Genomic DNA, 20801 nt, shown 5'->3' with positions numbered 1-20801 from the left:
TATATAATATTTGTCCGTAATTGTATTGGTGGGATTTTGTAGAAGCTTCAGATATTAAGGAAATATTGAATTCTAAGTTTCCTAATGTGTAGCATTAAAAATCATATTAAAAAAATCATATGAGACAATCTCACTATCAATTGTGTGAGACGAATATCTAATCTCACCATATTTTTAAAAAATTATTATTATTTTTAAAAAATGATTATTTTTTACTGCATATAAAAACCGAGATGATTTAAAAAATTATATAAAATAATAAAGAATCTTAGAGCAACAGAATGTTGAAGCTTGGATGACACGGAAAGCAATAATTTGAGAATGCACGTAACATGAATAAAATCTTAGCCAGATGATACTTCTTCATGTTTCAAATAAATTTTTTTTATAATATTTTGACTTTTATTGATATGGTAAACTATCAAATTCACAAAAACTTATTTGAAACAGATTCATGCGTTAATTTTATAAAAATAATATTTTATTGAATTATTTATTAAAAATATTATTTTTTATCGTAAATATGAACATTGTTGATCTATCTCACGAATAAATATATGTAAAATGGTATCATAATATATCAACTCTTAAAGTAATTATTCGATCGCATGATTCAAGTATAAGATATCCAATTATGGGGTTATCTGACATTTTTGCGTGTTAAAAAACGTGACGGGTAATGAGTTTTGGTTCTATTTTATTTGCCAAACTTCAATTAAAAGTAACATATTCTATACGCGTTGCTGTATATATATGATATTTTTATATTAATTTTTTTGTTATTTTAAATATAATGATTTTTTTAATAAATACTAATATAAATCATTTAAAAATTTGGATAAATTATTGATATTTTTTTTAAAAAAACTATCATTTCAAATAACTCAAACTTAATAATATAGTATTATATAATATAGAAATATATATAATATTATCCGAAAAAAATTTATTTGAAACAAAAAACCAATATTCATTAAACGAATCATGAGAAGCTAAATCCGACAACCAAATTGGATAAATACATTCACTCCAAATAAACGATGAAGGATAAGAAGCAGCAAAATACACTAAAAAATAAGCGATTGTGTTCGAACTGGCTTCAACTAGTATTACGAATTCACATAAAACAATCAGAATGAAGAAGCTTTCAAATGTATGAGACAAGAAACCATCATGGTTAATAATATCCAACTGGTTTGTCAACACAAGAACACTTTGAACTGAATCTCAAAACACCCACACATTACAATAATTACCTTGTAGAACAAGCTTAAGCCAAAAAGAATAACATTGAATTATGCAACAACCATTGAATCAAGATGACGGATACCTCGAGCTGAAATCACACACATAATTCCATGATGATATCTAATTGATGCTCTCACACTAAAAACACTTTCAAGCCTAAAAGTGTCTTAAATTCGTCCATTTTCTCAAATCAAATGATTTCATTCAGAACCAATTTTCACCTCGACATGATTAAAACATTTATTATTTTCCGAGTCACTTAAATAAGTTTACCAAATTAATAACAGATTTTATATATTAATATCTCTTTTTTTGTTGGTTATTATTATTATTGACATGTATGATATGTGGTTTAGCAAACCCTACATTCTAAAAATATGATCAGTTTACCTATCTTACGTCAGTGATTAAAAGTCGTCTTGTCAAATAGATCCTCAATAAATATCCACAAAATATAAAGTTACATAATAATTATTTCTTAAAATATAATCGGATTTATAAAATTTATGCCGCGATTTGGATGCATTAATTTTTTTTTTAAAGGAAAGCTTATACTTTTATTAATTTAAAGTAAGATGTTTTGTTATAAAATATTCGAAACGGAAAATTCTCGTTTTCCCATATGCTATGAAATTGGAAGTCAAAACAAAATAAACAAGATTATGTACAACTATATTTGTTAATCTTCGCACTTGGAACAACTTAACTTCTTAAAAGTGATTGAACTAACATTAACTTACATGACAACTGGACATTGTACTTATGATCTTCTTGCGGATAAGTGATTGCTTGCACCATAATAAGTGAGTCGATACAGATTTGTTGAATCATTAATCCTCGTTTTTGCATCAATTTATTTTTAATATGCTCACAAAGTATAAAATAAACTCTATATATTTTATATAAATACTTTTTGTATTTTTATTACAATGTCATGAGATTCAATACAATCAAGGATACAGATGGAAATTCCTTGGACGGTCGTGGATATCAAAAAGATAATTGCAATGGCCACGTAACCACGAACAGCAAGTAGGTAAATATAAATAAATTTATAATTAATATAAATTATTATTTATGCTTGATTTTTTTAAAATAAATTATGCTTAATTAAAAAAAGAACATTAGATGCTGGAGGAAAAAATAGAAAAACAAAACATGAGAACAATAGAAGAATATTAATTATATGTGATTTTCCATCAAAACTGTGTCTCTCTGTAAATTGCTGGGTGTCTCTTCTCTTTCTTTTGTTTCGTTCAGATCTCTTGGTTTTTCTCCGTTGGTTATCCTTCAATTGGAGTTGCTTTCAGATAACGTAATCAATTACCCATTGCGTAAACAACCATTTTTTTTAATGATTTTTATAAAAATTTGATCTTTATAAATTTGTAAAAAACATATTTTCACACATAATGCATACATTTGTTTCTTAAGGTCATATTGTTTGTGGGTTTTTCTTTTTGATTATGGTTTTATGATCATCAGTGACTTTTGATGTGTGTTTGAAGATTAGGGTTTTTGAGCCCATATGTTTTTTTTGAAAAAAAAATTTCTTGCAGGAGTCGCAAGTTGGAATCTATTGCTGGCGACTGTCAAAGGTGAAAACTTGTGAATGATAGAACATTTTAATGAAAAAGGTTTTTTCCCCTTTTTTTCCTTAATTATTGTTTTCCTTTTCCTTGTGTTTTTGAATCATATGATTGCTTGGGACCTCTTGATTATCTGTTGCGACTTACCGGGCTTCAACGCAACCAATTTATTCTTTTGGGCATTTGAGTTTTATTTTGCTACTTGATTGCTGGGGGACAAGATTAGAGAAACTTTGAATGAAATTTTAATTCAATAAATATTTGCGATAAATGGAAAATAAGTTCAGAATTATGTATCATCCTCTCTCGTTGATCTCAGGTTGAATTATCTATGCTTTGTTTTACACAAAAGTATTTGTTATTGAATGTAAGATGCACGATAAACGGATGTGTGTGTGTTGTGAAAGAACTGGAAATTAGTTGTACTTTGTGTTTGAGTTAGGGAATTATTGGAATGGTAAAAGTATAATTACATGGGCAGTTTATTTATCACAGATATATTTGGTTAATCAAATTCATCATTGTGGGGGGATAATTTATCCCGGTGTTTCTTAATCGGTACGATTATTTCGGTGTTCTGTTTCTAAAAGAAAATCCAACCATCTGGAGTTTATAGGACCAGTTACTTTAGTTAATTTAATCCAACTGTTCGTTTTACTTACTTCAATATGAAGAGGGGGGTTCGGGTAACCGTCAAATTTTTGTTTGACATTTTCTTTCCTTATAGAGACTTTTGTTTCACTCGTAAATCTTCCGTCCCCAATTTTTTAGACCGTCCTGTTGCTGTTTTCATAGAGAAGTCAGTCATCTTGACTTGATTATTCTATCAGATCTTCGCTTTTTATAGAACCATGATAAATTGTTGCATTAGTTGATTTATATTTTTGAGCCTACGATAGTTATTTCAATCTTCATTATGTATTGGGTCAAGGTCGTAATGCAGTTCAGTAGAGTCTTTGGTATGTGATGCATGGGCATGGGAATGCTTGCACATTTTAGATCTTGTTTGTTGGAGTATATGGTTGTTGTTTATTGGCATGCCTCTGCAAATTGAACCTAGATATTTGATAAGGAAGTAACTTTTTAACAAGTTTCATTAGAGGTGTAAATAAGAGAGATCGAGGTACAATTTCTAACAAGTTCCATTAGAGGTGTAAATGAGCCAGATAGAGGCACAACTTGAATTTCATCGAGCCAAATCTCTTTTGAATTCCAGTTACTCATTTATGGTGCTGTAGTTAGGTACATGCTTAAGAAGTTCATTTCCTCCAGGCTATCAAGCAAAGAACGTGTTCATAATAATTGAGATGCTCAGGACCATGTTCCCATTTGGCTTCTATTAATATTTATCCATCTTGACCAAGCTTTATATGGATTCTTGAGGCAGTTTTATATCAATGTGCAAATTATTAATTCTGTGATAATCATGTAATAAAGTTTTTAAATATTAGAAGAAAAAGTTGCTAATTTGGTAATTCGTTCTTGAACCTGGATAATAATTTCAGCTACTTATTAAACTAGTTTTGTACTCTTTTTGACTCCCAAACTGAACTGTTGCTTAGCTTTCACTTGTAAACTAAGACATGTTTTAACTGTTGCTTAGCTTTCACATGTAAACTAAGACATGTTTTATTATTTATTTGCATTATTTATTTGCATTTATCACCCTGCAACACAATCTGTAAGTTGAATGGATTAATAGCAATTAGCCAATTACAACTTAAGCTATAACAACTTTTGTCAAGTGAAAATGCTGGAGTATGAAGAACTTAATTGAAGTCAGACAACTAACTCCTGGAAGAGAGGGCATTCCAGAATTAGAAATTATAGTTTCACATTTAAAATGTATTTTTGAGTACTGGGAAAGAGAACTTTTCATGCTCGGTCTTCTGCTTCTCAAGGTCTTCCGCTTATCAAGATCGTATTTTCTTCAAATCTGTCCTCAAATAGTACATAGATTATTTTTTTTGCCTTTCTTTTTCAAGTAAATAGATCTATTGGATCCATATGTTAACTCTGATGTCAAACTTTGGGAGTCATCATAATGTTAAGATTTTGTGATTCTCGTTTGCTTTGTTAATCCTAGTTTTTGTTGAGAGAAACCTACATGACATGATTTCTGAGTTCACTCTAAGACTTTTATTTTCCAATTTTTTTGTTTCCCCGTGTTATTTTTAATTTGACTCATTATGATTTTCTATTGTGTTCTGTTGTAGGTATCTTGGTCGAAATGGAGCACCGAAACACACAGTTCACTGGTCATATGATCGATTTGGAAATATATGCACAAGGTCATAACCATCAACATCCCAAACCTTGCATCTTTTATGGGAGTGTCGCAAATTATCCTCAGCAGAATATCCACCCTGTGGCTCCCTCTATTCGTAACAGGCCTAGTTTTAATCATCACCACCCGCCAGAACATCACGGCAGTACTTTCTATGGGATGCCACAATACGACAGGATCCATCCCCAACGTCCTTTCATAAATCTTGATTTATCTGTTTCCATGTCATCATCTGGCCATTATAATCCTTATTTGGCGCCACCCCCAACCGGTATTAGAGATTTCCCTGTTCAAATAAATCATTGGACATATGATCAGTTTTCTCCTTTGAGCTCTCAGAGAATTGTAGGAGTTCCTACAGACAGCTACGGCAGAAACATGTCATACATGGATGGTGTCGGAGGGTCATTTAAGAGAAACAATGTTGAGGGGGCTCAAACAAATTACCAGTATCACAATGTTTTGGCAGACTCCAGTTCTTTTGTTACCCCTATGACTGCTAGACCGACTGAATCTGATGTTACTTCAACGGATGCCACTTCATTTGCGCCAACTGAATATGGTGGAAATGACCCGACGTCAATAGTCGAAAGTGGATCTCACCAAAGCTTGAGGAACATACCTGATTTTCAGGTGCATAATGCCGGTCACATGATCCAGGGAAATTATGTTGCTCCTTCTGTTCCATTCCCTGGAAATCCTTGGTTTGACATGCATTTTGGTGCAAACAATGGTGATATCTGCACATTTCCATGGGCGCGAGCTCCTGAGCTACCTTTTGTGCATGGTAAAGTTCTACATCTGAGACATAACCGGTTTCTTTTGTTGGTTGAATTGAATTTTCTTTATTTTGACAATGTCTTCTCCTGTCTCTTATCTTTTCTTGGCATATCAGCTAGCATAAATGGAGCTTGTGTTGAAACGGGGAATATGGGATCTCAAGGCTATCAAGTGACCAATGGTAACCAAGGTTCAAATGGTTTCCTACATCCCCCTCGCCCTCCTATTCCTCAAATCCACTCCAATCCTCATCATCCAACCCCACCGGTGCAAGGCATTAGAGGATACAACGTTAACTTTCCTTCACAAATGTCAGCCTCTTCACCCAGAAATTCAATCAATAATGCTTCAAATAATGGCATAAATCCATTCCCAGACGTCGTAGATGCCAGGCCTACATTTCTAGCTCCGGTTCTACCAACAAGTCGGTATTTACAGTCTCATCGAAGGGAAATCATACTCGGCTCCAATGCCAGACGCCACAGCCTTCCTCACCTGAGAGTTTTACCAGAAGATGTAACAATTTTATCTCATCTCTATTTTATTCTCTTGTTTCGTCTGTATCTTGGTTTTGTGATTTGAGGACTATGTGAGTAAGGGTTGTGAACACTCTTGCAACTGTTTGAATTGTTTTCCATGGGCTCTCATTGTAGGAAGTTTCAATCTTAGAAGCTCCAGGTCATCCTGAAGCAGGCACTTCCATGGATCAGCTTACAGATATGCGTTTGGACATAGATCACATGTCATATGAGGTAATCGTGGAACTATATTTGCTCCAATAATATACGCTACAAATGTGTGTATGTGGTCAGTTTATAGTTTAGCTGAGCATTAACGAACAGAGATTTTTGTCAGGAGCTTCTTGCTTTGGGAGAACAAATAGGGAGTGTTGGCACAGGATTACATCAGGATTTCATCCGAAACAATTTGAAAACGAGAGCTTTTACCTCAGGGTGTTGTGTCAATCTTGAAGAGACACCATCTGTGGACGAGCGTGTCAATTTCTGTGTTATATGCCAGGTATTTCAATAGATTGATTGGTTGATCGATACATATACCCTTGGTGTTTTGCCATACCTCGAAGTTCTCTATGTGCTTACCATTTATAGATTAATTATTCATGTGTTATTGATATGGAGTCACGCCACATTGATCCGTTTCTTTATTGTTCCTAAATTAAATTCTTGATGATTTCACGACCATCCAAATTGTCTGATGATAAACTGACAAAAGTATTGGTTTAAGACGAATCACCATGTTATGATCAAGTATCTGCACCCGCTTTTCGACTGACAAAAGTATCGGTTTAAGACGAATCACCAAGTTATGATCAAGTATCTGCACCCGCTTTTCGATTCTTATTGTTTGGGATATCCCATGAAAGAAAACTTCATAATCGTACTTTTATGCAGACTGCTTACATGGATGGTGAAACCATTGGAACTCTTGACTGCGAACATGAATACCACCAAGAATGCATAAAGACATGGCTGCTGTTTAAGAACTCTTGCCCGATATGCAAATCAACAGCCTTGCATGAAAAGGGGAAGGATAAGTAAATAGCACGATATTTGGATGTATGAAAACTCTGGCTTTGCTTTTGCTTTTGCTTTTTCTTTTGCTAAGGATTGGTCATCATCCATAGGAAACTTCTTTTCGTATACTCTATTTATGTATATATTCGCACATAGACGACCAGGTCTTGAAACATTTATTGGGCCTTGTGTCTCTCTCAAAAACTGTACAGGCTCCTCATTGTTCATTCTGTTGTGCATGAATATTGTATCAACTTTTCATTGAATCTCTGTATGTATGATACGTACATACATACGTGAATGCATCCAATGCCATTTAAACCCACAGGTTCATAGTCACCTATATGTGTACATTTGAATGCATTCATGTTTTCACCGGCAACCCGATTTTGTAATCATACAGAGCAGCAACAGACCTTTTTCATCCCAGAAGCATCCATCTTTGGATCCACCAATAACGGTGTGCCCTTGGGGAAAGGCAGCAGCATCATCTCCAAGGCCAAGCGCCATCCTATGGTATATTTTTGCTGGTATTTGTATCAAAGCATTCTCAACAGTTAAGGACTCAGAGCAGATGTCTCCATACAATAGGTTCTTTTTAGCTTCTGTGTTTTATAAAAAAATTTAGTCGATGGAAGTGTGACATGTATCATGGCATCAGGGTGATTATTGTTCTAGGTTTGGTATTTGCGGTGAAATATCCTAATCGTCACTTGTAAATCAAATCAAATGCAAGTTCAACGTTCTTGATTACAAGGCTTAGAACAAAAATGGTATGATTTCGTAAATTCAAGGAAAAAGAATTATTCAACACCATTCACAACACAACAGAGTTTGGTTATTTTTTTTTTTTACCGGAATTACCCTTCTCTCGTCTCAACAATATTAAATCATGTGACTTTCTTACATTTAATGAAAGTTGACGTCGTGTACAAAATGATCCCATAGCTAGAATTTCGGCACGGCATGTGGAAAGGACATAATAAATAACAAAAAACCTTCATTTCAAGAATATGATGAGACTTTCCGAAGTCATTTCAATTTTGTTTAACACGTGTATTCTTTATGCATTAATTTATTTACGGAAATGCATTACCAACTAGCCAATAATGGAGACAGGCAGGACCCGTCATTTCAAATATTACTTCTTTCTTATGTCTACGAATTATAGAATTTAGAATTAAAAATTTACAAAAGATCTCAACGGAAAATACAACAAAGCCGATTTTCCTTTTAAATCAACAAATAATTATTTGGTATTTTGTACATACATGATGCATTTGCATAAATACATTATTTTATATAATTTATAATTTCTTCCAATTATTATAAACTAATATCTCTAAGTATGTAGTCAAGCTAAAAAATATAAAAAGATTTTACTATAAAAGAGAATTTAAAAATAATAAAAAGATCGAGACATAGTTATAACACTTGCTTGATAACACACAAACACACACACACACACACACGATAAGATATATCTTCCTATGTTCCATCCATTTCTTGAGAAACATCACTGACTTTTCTTGAGAATTTCCTCATTCTTTCCCTCAATTTCTTCATAACCATCAACATGCGCATCCAAACCCCTTCATGATAATAGTACACTACAAGCGCAAGCGTTGATGTGCCAAAGGTTAATATGAACAGCACGAAGAAGCTTTGAGGGCTCAGGCTTGCTGTTTCGTTGTCGGATTTAGTTTCCACGCATTTCTCCGAGGCTAATAAGCTGTCCTCTAAATCCTTTAGCACCCCGGTTTCAAATACATTCAGCAAGGCTTCATCCATGTCTGGAAGTAGCATGGATCCTTTCGGAAATGCCTGGAATTTATGCATGCTTGTTTAGGCTCATCGATGTGTTTAAAATTTATCTAAATATATAAATATGTGTGTGTGAAAGATGGTAAGAGCAATATCACACATAAGTTGTTCAAAATGGATGGACCAATAAAGTAAATTGAGGAATAATCTAGGGGGAAAAGGGTGAGCAATTAACACTTACAAATCCATATCCCCCAACTTGGTAAGTAGGACCAGCAATAACAAAACTTTTGCAATACTTGGCCACGAAGAGTTTGGCCACCGGGACTTCAAGAAAGGCGGCTGCAATCTCACCACTCCGTAAAGCATCAGCATAGGCCTCAGTTGAAGTGAAGTTCTTGATGTTTCCATTTTTGAAATTCAGCGCTTCCACCAAATATCTATTCACGAAAGATTTCATCGAGCATCCGACATTCGCGTTTTCGCTCTTTAATATCTCGATATTGTCTAGCACTGGTTTGAGATGTTGCACTGTTAGCATGCTCGTAAGACTTGCCGTATAGCTTTGAGTGATTATTAGAGCTACAAATAACCACACGACGGTCGCCATTTTTGACAAGTTGCTATGTAACTTATCACCTATGAATTAAAGGCAAGATTTCAATCCGGCCGGCCACGTTGTTTCTTAACTAAATTGCGTCATAAATCTTAAGGAAAGTTCAAATATTTAGACTGAGATTTTAAATGAGAAGTGGTAACCTTGTAATGGGAACACGGTGGCGAAAGCCAACCAGAATAGAGTTCCCATCCGATGAAGAAACGTCTGCCTTCGTAGTTCAGAACTGTAATTTTTCTCAATGGTCCATATGACAATTCCATTGTAAATATTCATGGACAGTGTTAGAAGCCACATGAACTTTGTAAAGGGCTTCACGAACAACCAGGCTCGGCTGAAATGGGATTGAACTGGGACTACCATCACCACTCCCGACTCCGTGTGAGCATGAGTGAATTCTACATAATCGTATCGACTTGATATTATCGCAATGTCACCAACAACTGCATCGAATTTCTGCTCAAGAATTCATGTTAGCTTTTTTAGTAAGCCTCACAAAATTTGACAACAAAAACTAGAAACGCTATCTCTCACGTACCTTTAACTCTACTTGCTTCACCAGATCAGTGTATGTTCCATCGAAGACAATGAACTCGTAAGGCAATGAATATTTCAAATTCTTTGCTGTTCTATCGAAGACTTGAAGTGAAAATCCAGAGAATATTCTCATGCCTGTGGAGGGATCGTATTCGATATTGACAAATTTGTTTGTAAGAGATCCATTGGGCACGCCTATTCTCATCGGATTCGATATTGTTGGAAGATCCCACCCTCTTGGAGTAGTCCAAGGCCCTCCGGGCCAAAAAACATGTCCCAAAATTTCCATGGAGGAGTTGTAGCCAGTTGTGTTATCAGCATCTGGAGAGAAGCCTAATTGGTCGGACCAGTACCCAAGTTCCCGATAACTCCTCCCAATTACGTTGACGATCTGAAACCGAATTATGGGAGCTAATTTTCTTCCTACAAACAGAATTTTTCCACTCAATCCGAGAAAATCAGTTTCTTGAATATTTTCAAGAATTTGAGAGCCATTGTAGCTTCCTTTGTTCATTGCTGATCCCACTGTTCTTGTAACATCATAAGCCTGTAGGGCCAAGATTCCAGGCTCATAATTCTTCTCCTCAGGATACTTCTTTCGAAAAACTTCGGTAAATCGCTCGTGAAAATTGTGAAAATCCTGTGTCATTTCGGAGAAATACCTCCTCACTCCCACCACACCTTGCATGCTTGAGATGACAGAAGCATTCATCGAATGGACTAAGCTTGATATCGAATCGGTGATGATCCAAACGTAACCACTCTCCATCATCTTCATCTCTTTAGCCTTTTTAAACAGACGTTCGGCCAGTGCTAGATTAGCATGAACTAAAAACACCCTGGATTGCCCTTTCTTCAGATTTTCGAGCTCGACCCGTAGAGTTCCGAGTGGGGCAAAAGAAGGGAGAGTTACAAGGCTGCTGAATTGGACGTCAGACTCTTGCAAAGCTCCGTACAGATCATTGAGGATGCCATCGGCGGCAGATTTCGTATCCTCGTATATGATGCCAACCCGTCGCCAACCCCATGAGTGAATTATGGCCGCCGCCGCCGTCATCTGCTTGGTGGTGCTGGGAGAGGCTTGGATAAAGAAGGACCAATGCTCGATGGCCCACGGCGGCACAGAATCTGAGAATGAAAGAATGGGAACATTAAATTGTTCGCTAATCTTTGCAACGGCATATGATTCCTCCCATGAATTCGGTCCCAGAATAGCTTGCGCATGGTTCTTTTTCACAAGGTGTCTCGCTGCATAAATCTTGAAAAAATCAAACCTTCGATTTTTACAATGATAAACATGAAATCAGCTCGTTTACCTGCTTGAGCAGCCTGCATTGGATCGCCACCCGAGCATTTTACGCGTAAAGTAAACCTTTCTTCTTTCTGCTTGTATAAATCTTCGATGGCCATTTCCATGGCTATTATCTCTTCCTTACCAACACGGGTACTGCAATCCACAATGGCGCCAAGCATGGCCGTAGGCGCGGCCCGAGAACACAGTTGTGTTCTTACTGCAGAAGTTATGCATGCTTCTTGCTCCGCCAAAATTTTTGCAAAAATAAGAAGGAATGATGCCAAAAAACCGAGCATCACGATATTAGCAACTAGTGTCCAAATCACGCAGCTAGCTAATAATTATATCAAAATTTCTTCTTTCGAGCTTCAAGAATTCTGTTGAAGATGGCGGGTTATATATATGAATGGGATTTACTTCTTCTTCAAGCTATTTCGGGAATTTCGTGGAAAAAGAAGATTGACAGTGATCACTTCATTAAGCCTAACTACTTTAAGCAAGAACCCCCTCACTCTTAGATTTCACTTTTCTAATCTAAATTAATAAAATTTACAAATTTATCAAGGCTTTATTGTAGCACGAAGGTCAATAAATTCAATTTTTTTGGGGGTATTTTTGGGCTACATTTACAAAATGTATTGCTCGGTTGTAATACGCTAAATGCATAGCATCCATATCTAGTTACGTTAAAGTCTCCGAACCGAGAAGACTTGGGGAAGCTTCTCAAAAACATACGGAATAGAGTTAACCAGGAATAAAGCACCACGCGTTTATTTGTCGTATCGCATAAAAAGATTCCAAACTTTACATTTAAGTATATAAAAAGATTCCAAACTTTACATTTTGACTAGGCCAAATTAAAATATAGTGGCTCGTCCAGGTCGTTTGAAGGCTGGGGAATATTCTGAAAAAATAGAGTTAAAGTATTGTATTTTTAGTCATACTAGAAGATATGTACGTGCGTTGTACGTGTAGAATATACAAAGATTATATGAAGATCACTCTCATTGTCTTTTATTTTTCAATAATTAATCCAATCTACGATATCTCGATAAAGTTCAGATTTTATTTTTGCTTAAGTTCTTGAAAAATAATATAATTGAGTTGTTTTAAGATTGATATAAATATAATTATATATTGTTTTAATATTTTGTCTAAATATAATAATATTTATTAATGTGATCCATAAATCAGAACCATATTCTTACTATCACGCTGACAACTATTTTAAACTCACAATCTTAAAATTGTAAAAATAATATAGTCAGACTATGATTATTCAAAATAATAAGACAAAAAACAAATATATCAACTAAATTTTTTTACAACAATCATAATTTCTAAATTTCTCATGACATTTTGAAGTTATAAAATTCTATACATAAATCACGTTATCGAAAAAATAGCTACAAATATTCATCGATGGAAATTTGACATGATAGATCACAAAAAAGTCATGTCTTGGGTACAAATATAACTTTTGACTTGCAGATCAAGAAACGTTTGAACTAAAAGATTAATATTTCACTATCATTCAGTTTTGTTGGATTAAGCGTGCATGAGTAAGAATAGCATTAGGATGGATGAACTCTTAGAAAGTTCTCATGCGTTAAGTTGCTGACATTATGTCGCTTATTTTAAATTACATTAAATATTTAGTTTTTTTAAAGAAAAATGAAGTGGAAATTTCATTTTCATTTTTCTTTAATTTATTGTAAAATTCATTAATACCTGAAAAAATACATGTATTTATTAATACTATTTAACGAAGATAATTAGAGATGTCAATGGGGCGGGTATGGCTAAACCCAATACCCGCCCCATGAAGAAAATTTTGACTCATTACCCGCCTCACCTCTGTTAAATATTCTTCGGACCCACCCCACCCCAAATACGAAATGGGGCCGGGTAGATCCGCGAGACCCATGAGACCCGAATTTTTTTTAAATGAAAACAGTAATCTTCTTATCATATGACTGGATTATGAAACAAACAAGCCTTTAAATACAACACAATAGAAAACTAATTCATGTCTTCGACCACACTTAATAATAACAAACAAAGTATTTTCACGACGTAATGAATTACATAAAAAAAAGAGTTACTAGCTCTCCAAAAAAAAGTCTTGACATCCCCTAAAATAACTCATCAGAACTTAAACAGATCAATGTAAAATCAGCGAGTAAGCAATATTTCAGATACATTTTTCAGGATCATCTTCCTCTTCATCAAGAATGGTGGGACAAGTTGGTAAATTACTTGAAGAATTACTTACAAAATTAAATAGAGAAAATACATTGAAAAAATAAAACTGTAATTTAAAACCGTAAAAAAATTTGGTGCTTCTCTACGATTTATTAATTTATGTTGTTAAATTTGAGCTTTCGTTCCGTATTTTTCATTTATTGGAAAAATTATTAAAGTAACATAAAAAAACAAAGATAAAATATTAATACTACAATTTGACAAAATAGATAATCAAATTACAAAGAAGTAAATATATACGACAAAAAATAAACATTCCCATAAAATTTGATGTGATATGGGAAGACCAAAAATTTATTTAAATTATACATATAATAGATAGTTATCTTGAGCAATAGGAAAACAAAATTATGAAGAATCCGAAAAATAGAAAAATTGGATTTACATACATCTAATAAGAAAAAATATTTTGTTTTAATTCGGTCTATAGTCACATATAAAATAGCAGACGGTACAAATTTAGCAACATTTTGTCCAAGAATATGTTATAAAGAAAGGTATAAAGTGCATCTTCGAGTTGTCAATTATAAGAATTTCTTATATAAATATTCATTTGGTTGGGAGTTGTTTAGTATTAAATTGAGACAAAGGCAAAAAAGTCTTCTAAAAATATTAAACAAAATTTGTCGTCATGCAGAAATGATTAATTTGTTTTTAGATTATTTAATTTGGACAAGGTAATGTATGTCGGCCGGCCACTTTGAAGTAGACAGTAAGTTTAATATCGCACTATTTGGACAAAGTAAATAACCAGCTTGCTAGTTATCATGTATGGAGTTTTAACTTACAAATTATGGAATATTTAAATAACTGAAACTTTGCTTCAAAAATCTAATTGGGTTCTACAGAAAAGAAGCATCAAAACCAAAAAAGTACGTTGCTTTAAAAATCTAATAGGGTTTTTGCATATGCAAGCAGCACGTGTCCAGAGGTAGAGATCATAGTTTTTGCATATTATAAACATGCATGCCTCAAATACTACTGTACTGATCAAATTTGGGTCAGAATGAATATTTACTGTCATGGTAATATGTTAGGTACGTGGCAAACATTACTGACAAAACGCGTTGATTTGGTTTTTATAGTGAAATTTTTTTCTAGTCCAAAGTCACAAACCAACTCAATTTGTCATTAACTTGTGGCCCAAAAGAAAATGAAACCCATGTAATATACAGAACAAATAACCTTTTCGACATCTCGAAATATGCCAGAAAATTGGTCAGCACGCGAAGTAGGGGTGACGTCGAGTTGGATATTATCGGGTCCGGATACCCGAAAATTTTGGGCAGTCATTTCGATCAATCGAACCTGACCAAAATTGTCATGTAGCTGCAATCAATTTTTTTTTTAGAATTAAAATTTAACCATTAAGATTCCAAACCAAAGTCTTCAGTGATACAGATGAATGTTTTACACATAGCGAGTCAGCTAATCGGTTAGTCAAGATTAGTAGTAGGTTAAATAGTTTTTTTTTAATACTTAACTGAGGTGTGGAGATGGCTCGAACTTGAGCTATTTAGTATTTACAAATGAGGAGATGATGAGACCACTTAGCCAATTGGCCGGTCTCCGTCAGTTAATTAGTTAGTCACTGTATTTGTCCCTTTCATATAAATACGTGAACATGTGTGTAATGTATATCATTCATTTCTCAAGTTAGGCCAAATTGAAATTGTGGAAAATGTTGCGGAGGTATCAAAGAAATTCACGATTACTTCCAGAGTGAATACATCATGTCTTTTCTCATGGGGTTAGATGAAAATTTTGCCCCTATTCGGGCCAGATCCTATTAATGGATCCCCTTCCTCAAATTAACAAGGTGTTTTCCTTAATTTCACAAGATGACCGCAAAAGGAACATTGGGTTTTCAACTAATATTGTGCCTGATGAAGGTCCCTCGAATACTTTTCATAGAAGTACATGTTTATCTGCTGTGACACATCTTATATTATCTAAACATCTTTCTTGGATAGTGGATTTCGATGCTTCCCGACACATTTGTTCTGATAGAAGTGTTTTTCATACACATGATGCCAATCTTTTGTTCCACGGTCTCACTCCCTGATTTGAACTCATTAGATGTTCAATACAAAGGTGATGTTTGCCTTGGTCCTCATCTGGTTCTGCACAATGTTCTTTATGTGCCACATTTCAAATTCAATATTATCTTTGTCAGTGCCTTGAAAAATAACCCTCAAGTTATAGTGACTTTCTATCCTGACTCCTTATAATTCAGGATGTCACCAATTAGAGGATGATCGACAAGGGTAGATGCATTGAAGGCCTTTATGTGTTTGATGGAAATTCCTTGAAGCCCAACGAGCAGAACATCACAAGAACAGTAGGTAATGAAGTTTTTGTACATGTTGGGCACAATAGATTAGGCCATTTGTCTGATCAAATACTCATCGTATTGAAACATGCTTTACATTTTGATACTCACAAGGCTCATGTTCATACTCCATGCTACATTTTTCCTTCAGCAAACCAAAAGAAGCTATCGTTTATTTCTAATAACCACATGGCACAAAGTGCTTTCGATTTAATACATTGTGATATTTGGAGTCCATTTGCTGCAACATTGTACAATGGCTATCCATATTTCCTCACGATTGTTGACGATGCTACACGATTCACGTGGGTTTATTTGTTGGGGAATTACACCTCCGAAGCGATGCCAATCACGATGATAATAGTACTCAAAAACGCGGAATAAAATAACCAACAAGAACACAAAGATTTACGTGGTTCACCCAATATAGGCTACGTCCACGGAGCACTGCAACTTTTATAACTGGAAGAAATATTACAACAAGTGTATACACCAATACACTCAATATTTCTCACACTCCCAACCCGAGTATACCGAGAAAATAATTTCTCTAACTCACACAAGAGAATTCCCGCACTCAAGAAAAAAATACACTCTTTTTTTTCTATGCACTCTCTATTTATCAAAGCTAAAAAGCTTTTGATTTTGGGATACAATAACTGAAGGAATTGAGCTCTATTTATAACTAATTCCCTCGTCCAATTTTTAAAATCAATCGATGTGGGAAAAGATTTTATTATTATTTTATTTAATGTGGGTCCCACCACATTAAATAAAATCTTACCTAACAATTCTCCCACTTGAAGACTTGATTTCAATCATGTCTTCACACCATCAGTGCAGCAGCTCATACCTCCTTTGTTAGTCTAGGAGACCAACTGAAGTCAAACACAACTTCAGTTTTTCAATGATAGCAGCCTTCGTGAGCATATCAGCTGGATTCTTGCTTCCAGGAATCTTCTCAAGCTTCAAGACTTCATTCACCTGATCTCTAAGGATCCCCATTCCAAGGATTTGCTTTGCAGCACCCAAATCCTTCAAAGCAAATTCCTTTGATAACTCTTTCTCGAGTTTATCAATCTGCTCCAGACAAGCTCCTGCTATCAACATATCATCTACATATATCAGTAGTATGATATAATAACCATCAAGCTTCACATAACAACAGTGATCAGCCTGATACCTCAGAAAACCATCATTATTCATTACACCATCAAACTTCTTGTACCACTGTCTTGCTTGTTTGAGACCATACAAGCTCTTCTGAAGTTTGCACACCATTTTCTCTTTCCCTCGTACTTCAAATCCCTGTGATTGATTCATTTCTTCATCTAGGTCACTGTGAAGAAACGCAGTCTTTACATCCAACTGCTCCAGATGTAAATCTTCTTTTACCATCAATCCAAGTACAGTCCTGATAGTAGTTAACTTTACCACCAGAGAGAAAATATCAGTGTAACCAATGACTTCCTTTTCACCTTTTACACCAAGTATTTCTTTGTACCGCTTGCTACCGTCATGTTCTAACCGGTACTCCCACTTGCTATGTAAAACCTTTTTACTTTCAGGAAGTTCTGACAACTCCCACTTGTGATTGGATGACAGTGAATCCATCACATCTTTCATGGCTAACTCCCACTGTTTAAAAGTCTCATAAACATCCGATTTATTTTCACAAAATAAACCCAAAATTTCCTGCTCGAATCGTCAACAGTAGTGCCATAATATCTTGAGTGATCTCCAAGGGATGTCACAGGAGATGGTCCACATATATCAGTATGTGCCAGCTCCAAATCCGCTGATTTCGGTTCTCTAACCTCTTTTGAAAAGCTCACCTTTTTCTGCTTTCCAAAAAATACAGCTTCACACAGCTTGTTTTCAACGATCTTTAATTCCGGTAGCTTTCCGTTTGAAACAAGCATCTTCATTCCCTTCTCACTCGTATCCCCAAGCCTACTATGCCATAGACTTGAATTAGCTCCAGCATCCACAGCCGCTAATTTATTTCTCAAACTGGAAGTCATATAAAGTGTTCCAGTTTTCTTTCCTCGAGCAACAATCATGGCTCCCTTTTTCACTTTCCAGGAACCATCACCAAAGGTCACCTTATGACCTTCGTCGTCAAGCTGTCCTACTGAAATCAGATTGTGTGTCAACTTTGGTACATGCCTTACTTTGTTGATTTTCCAGACAGATCCATTTGTCATCTTCATCCGGATATCACCCATACCAACAATTTCCAAAGGTTTTCCATCAGCCAGGAAAACTTTTCCGTAATCTCCCGCAATGTAATTATCGAATACATCACGATTACCAGTGGTATGAAACGAAGCTCCCGAGTCCATAACCCAAGAATCAACCGAGCTTTCCATGGATAGTAATAGAGCATCATGTACCTCCTCAGTAACAACATTAGCGTCGTTCTTTGTTGATCTGCAATTCTTTTTCAAGTGACCAGTCTCACCACAGCTCCAGCACTTCACATTCTTTTCAAAATTGCTTTTGTCTTTTCCGTTTCTCGACTTGGATCTACCATGCCATTGGTTAAAACTCTTTTCGTCACTCCTGCCCCTTCCTCTATTCTCGAGATTTAGAGCAGAACTTGATGATGTTCCTTCACCAGAATCCATCCTGCGAACTTCTTCAGCAAGAATTTGATCTCTGACATCATTGAATTGTAGCTTTCTTTTTCCAACAGAGTTACTAACCGCTGCCCGCATTGGTTCCCAATTGTCTGGTAAAGACGCCAAAAGAATAAGTGCCCGAATCTCATCATCAAATTTAATTTCAACCGATGTCAGCTGTGAAACAATCGTGTTGAATTCATTGATGTGTTTAGCCACCGATGCATCTTCTCTCATCTTCAAGTTAAATAACTTTTTCATGAGATATACTTTATTATTTGCCGATGGCTTTTCGTACATGTCCGACAAAATGGACATCATCTCCTCCGTTGTTTTTGCCTCCGCCACGTTATGTGCCACGTTCTTCGTTAGGGTCAATCGTATTACACCTAACACTTGTCGATCAAGAAGCTTCCAGTCATCATCCTCCATCTTTTCCGGCTTCTTTCCAGATAGAGGTTGATGCAACTTCTTGCTATACAAATAATCAATAATTTGTAGTCGCCAGAACGTAAAATCTGTACCGTCGAACTTGTTGATACTCGGTCCCGATCCATCATCTCCGGCCATCACTTCTCTAGCCTTAGCAAAAAGTCTAAAAAATCTTTTCTGATGTGGAAGATCAGACAAAGCTGCAACCACAGAGCATACTCAGAATTCTTAAGAATTTTCACAACAAGGCTCTGATACCAGTTGTTGGGGAATTACACCTCCGAAGCGATGCCAATCACGATGATAATAGTACTCAAAAATGCGGAATAAAATAACCAACAAGAACACAAAGATTTACGTGGTTCACCCAATATAGGCTACGTCCACGGAGCACTGCAACTTTTATAACTGGAAGAAATATTACAACAAGTGTATACACCAATACACTCAATATTTCTCACACTCCCAACCCGAGTATACCGAGAAAATAATTTCTCTAACTCACACAAGAGAATTCCCGCACTCAAGAAAAAAATACACTCTTTTTTTTTCTATGCACTCTCTATTTATCAAAGCTAAAAAGCTTTTGATTTTGGGATACAATAACTGAAGGAATTGAGCTCTATTTATAACTAATTCCCTCGTCCGATTTTTAAAATCAATCGATGTGGGAAAAGATTTTATTATTATTTTATTTAATGTGGGTCCCACCACATTAAATAAAATCTTACCTAACATTATTTACTGAAGAAAAAATCAGATGTTTCTCATGTCATTCCTCGGTTCTATGCCTTGATAGTCACCCAGTTTCAAGCCCACATAAAATCCATACCAAAAGGGCATCACACATCATTTGTCTTGTGTCGAACGCCCTCAGCAAAACTCGTTTGTCGAAAGGAAACATCATCTCTTGAATGTGGCTCGGGCTCTATTTTTCCAAGCTCACATTTCCTTATAATTCTGGACAGAAAGCATCCTCACCGCAACATCATCAATCGAACTCTATCTCGACTCTTACATGATCGATCATCTTTCAAAATGATACACAAGTTACCAGTTGATACCACCTATCTACGTGTATTTGGTTGCTTGAATTTCGCCTCCATATTATTTCAATCTCACACAAAGTTTGAGCTTCGAGCTAGACGTTGTGTCTTCCTTGGCTATCCACCGGGCATGAAGGCATATAGGCTTCTCGATCTCCAAAATAATCAAGGCTTTATCTCAAGGGATATGGTGTTCCATGAAGAAGTGTTTCCCTTCCATTCCACCACCCACACACGCATGGGGGATGAACCATTCTCTGAGATTTTTTCCCAGACCTCTAATCGATGATGAAACAACATCTGGGGCTCCCCATCATTTCTTCCAGCCCCCATCCATAACAATCTCGGATAAACCACCTCATGAGACATCTCTCCGATGTTCTGCACATACCTCTCGTGCACCTTCATATCTCCAGTAGTTTCATTGTAACTTGCTGCACAACATGTCAAGC

The 20801-nt window shown here is 35.5% G+C and overlaps 2 protein-coding genes across 4 annotated transcripts; one reads left to right on the top strand and one right to left on the bottom strand.

The window, feature by feature from the left end:
* The first annotated feature begins 2421 nt into the window (after nucleotides 1-2421).
* On the top strand, nucleotides 2422-7766 carry LOC140988719 (probable E3 ubiquitin-protein ligase ZFP1). 3 transcript variants are annotated; one of them, XM_073457769.1, is made up of 7 exons: nucleotides 2422-2563; nucleotides 2808-2846; nucleotides 5054-5911; nucleotides 6020-6420; nucleotides 6558-6656; nucleotides 6760-6924; nucleotides 7317-7766. In XM_073457769.1, exons 3-7 carry the CDS (start codon nucleotides 5068-5070, stop codon nucleotides 7461-7463), a joined length of 1656 nt encoding a protein of 551 aa, XP_073313870.1. In that variant the 5' UTR covers nucleotides 2422-2563; nucleotides 2808-2846; nucleotides 5054-5067; the 3' UTR covers nucleotides 7464-7766. The 3 variants fall into 3 exon arrangements, with proteins under 3 accessions (XP_073313870.1, XP_073313869.1, XP_073313871.1); XM_073457768.1 differs by having other exon boundaries at nucleotides 2808-2885; XM_073457770.1 differs by lacking the exon at nucleotides 2808-2846 and having other exon boundaries at nucleotides 2429-2563.
* A 1013-nt stretch (nucleotides 7767-8779) lies between these two features.
* Nucleotides 8780-12181, bottom strand: LOC140987152 (glutamate receptor 2.6-like). The gene is made up of 5 exons (XM_073455557.1): nucleotides 11673-12181; nucleotides 10358-11604; nucleotides 9963-10275; nucleotides 9445-9842; nucleotides 8780-9263 (listed from the first exon to the last, which is right to left on the bottom strand). The coding sequence occupies exons 1-5, from the start codon at nucleotides 11944-11946 to the stop codon at nucleotides 8928-8930; spliced, it is 2568 nt and encodes an 855-aa protein (XP_073311658.1). The 5' UTR covers nucleotides 11947-12181; the 3' UTR covers nucleotides 8780-8927.
* Nucleotides 12182-20801: the final 8620 nt, after the last annotated feature.

This window comes from Primulina huaijiensis, chromosome 11 (assembly GCF_012295235.1).
Source record: "Primulina huaijiensis isolate GDHJ02 chromosome 11, ASM1229523v2, whole genome shotgun sequence".
Taxonomy (NCBI): Eukaryota; Viridiplantae; Streptophyta; class Magnoliopsida; order Lamiales; family Gesneriaceae; genus Primulina; species Primulina huaijiensis.
The sequence above is the reverse complement of the archived record's forward strand: the minus strand, read 5'-3'. Positions and strand labels throughout refer to the sequence as shown.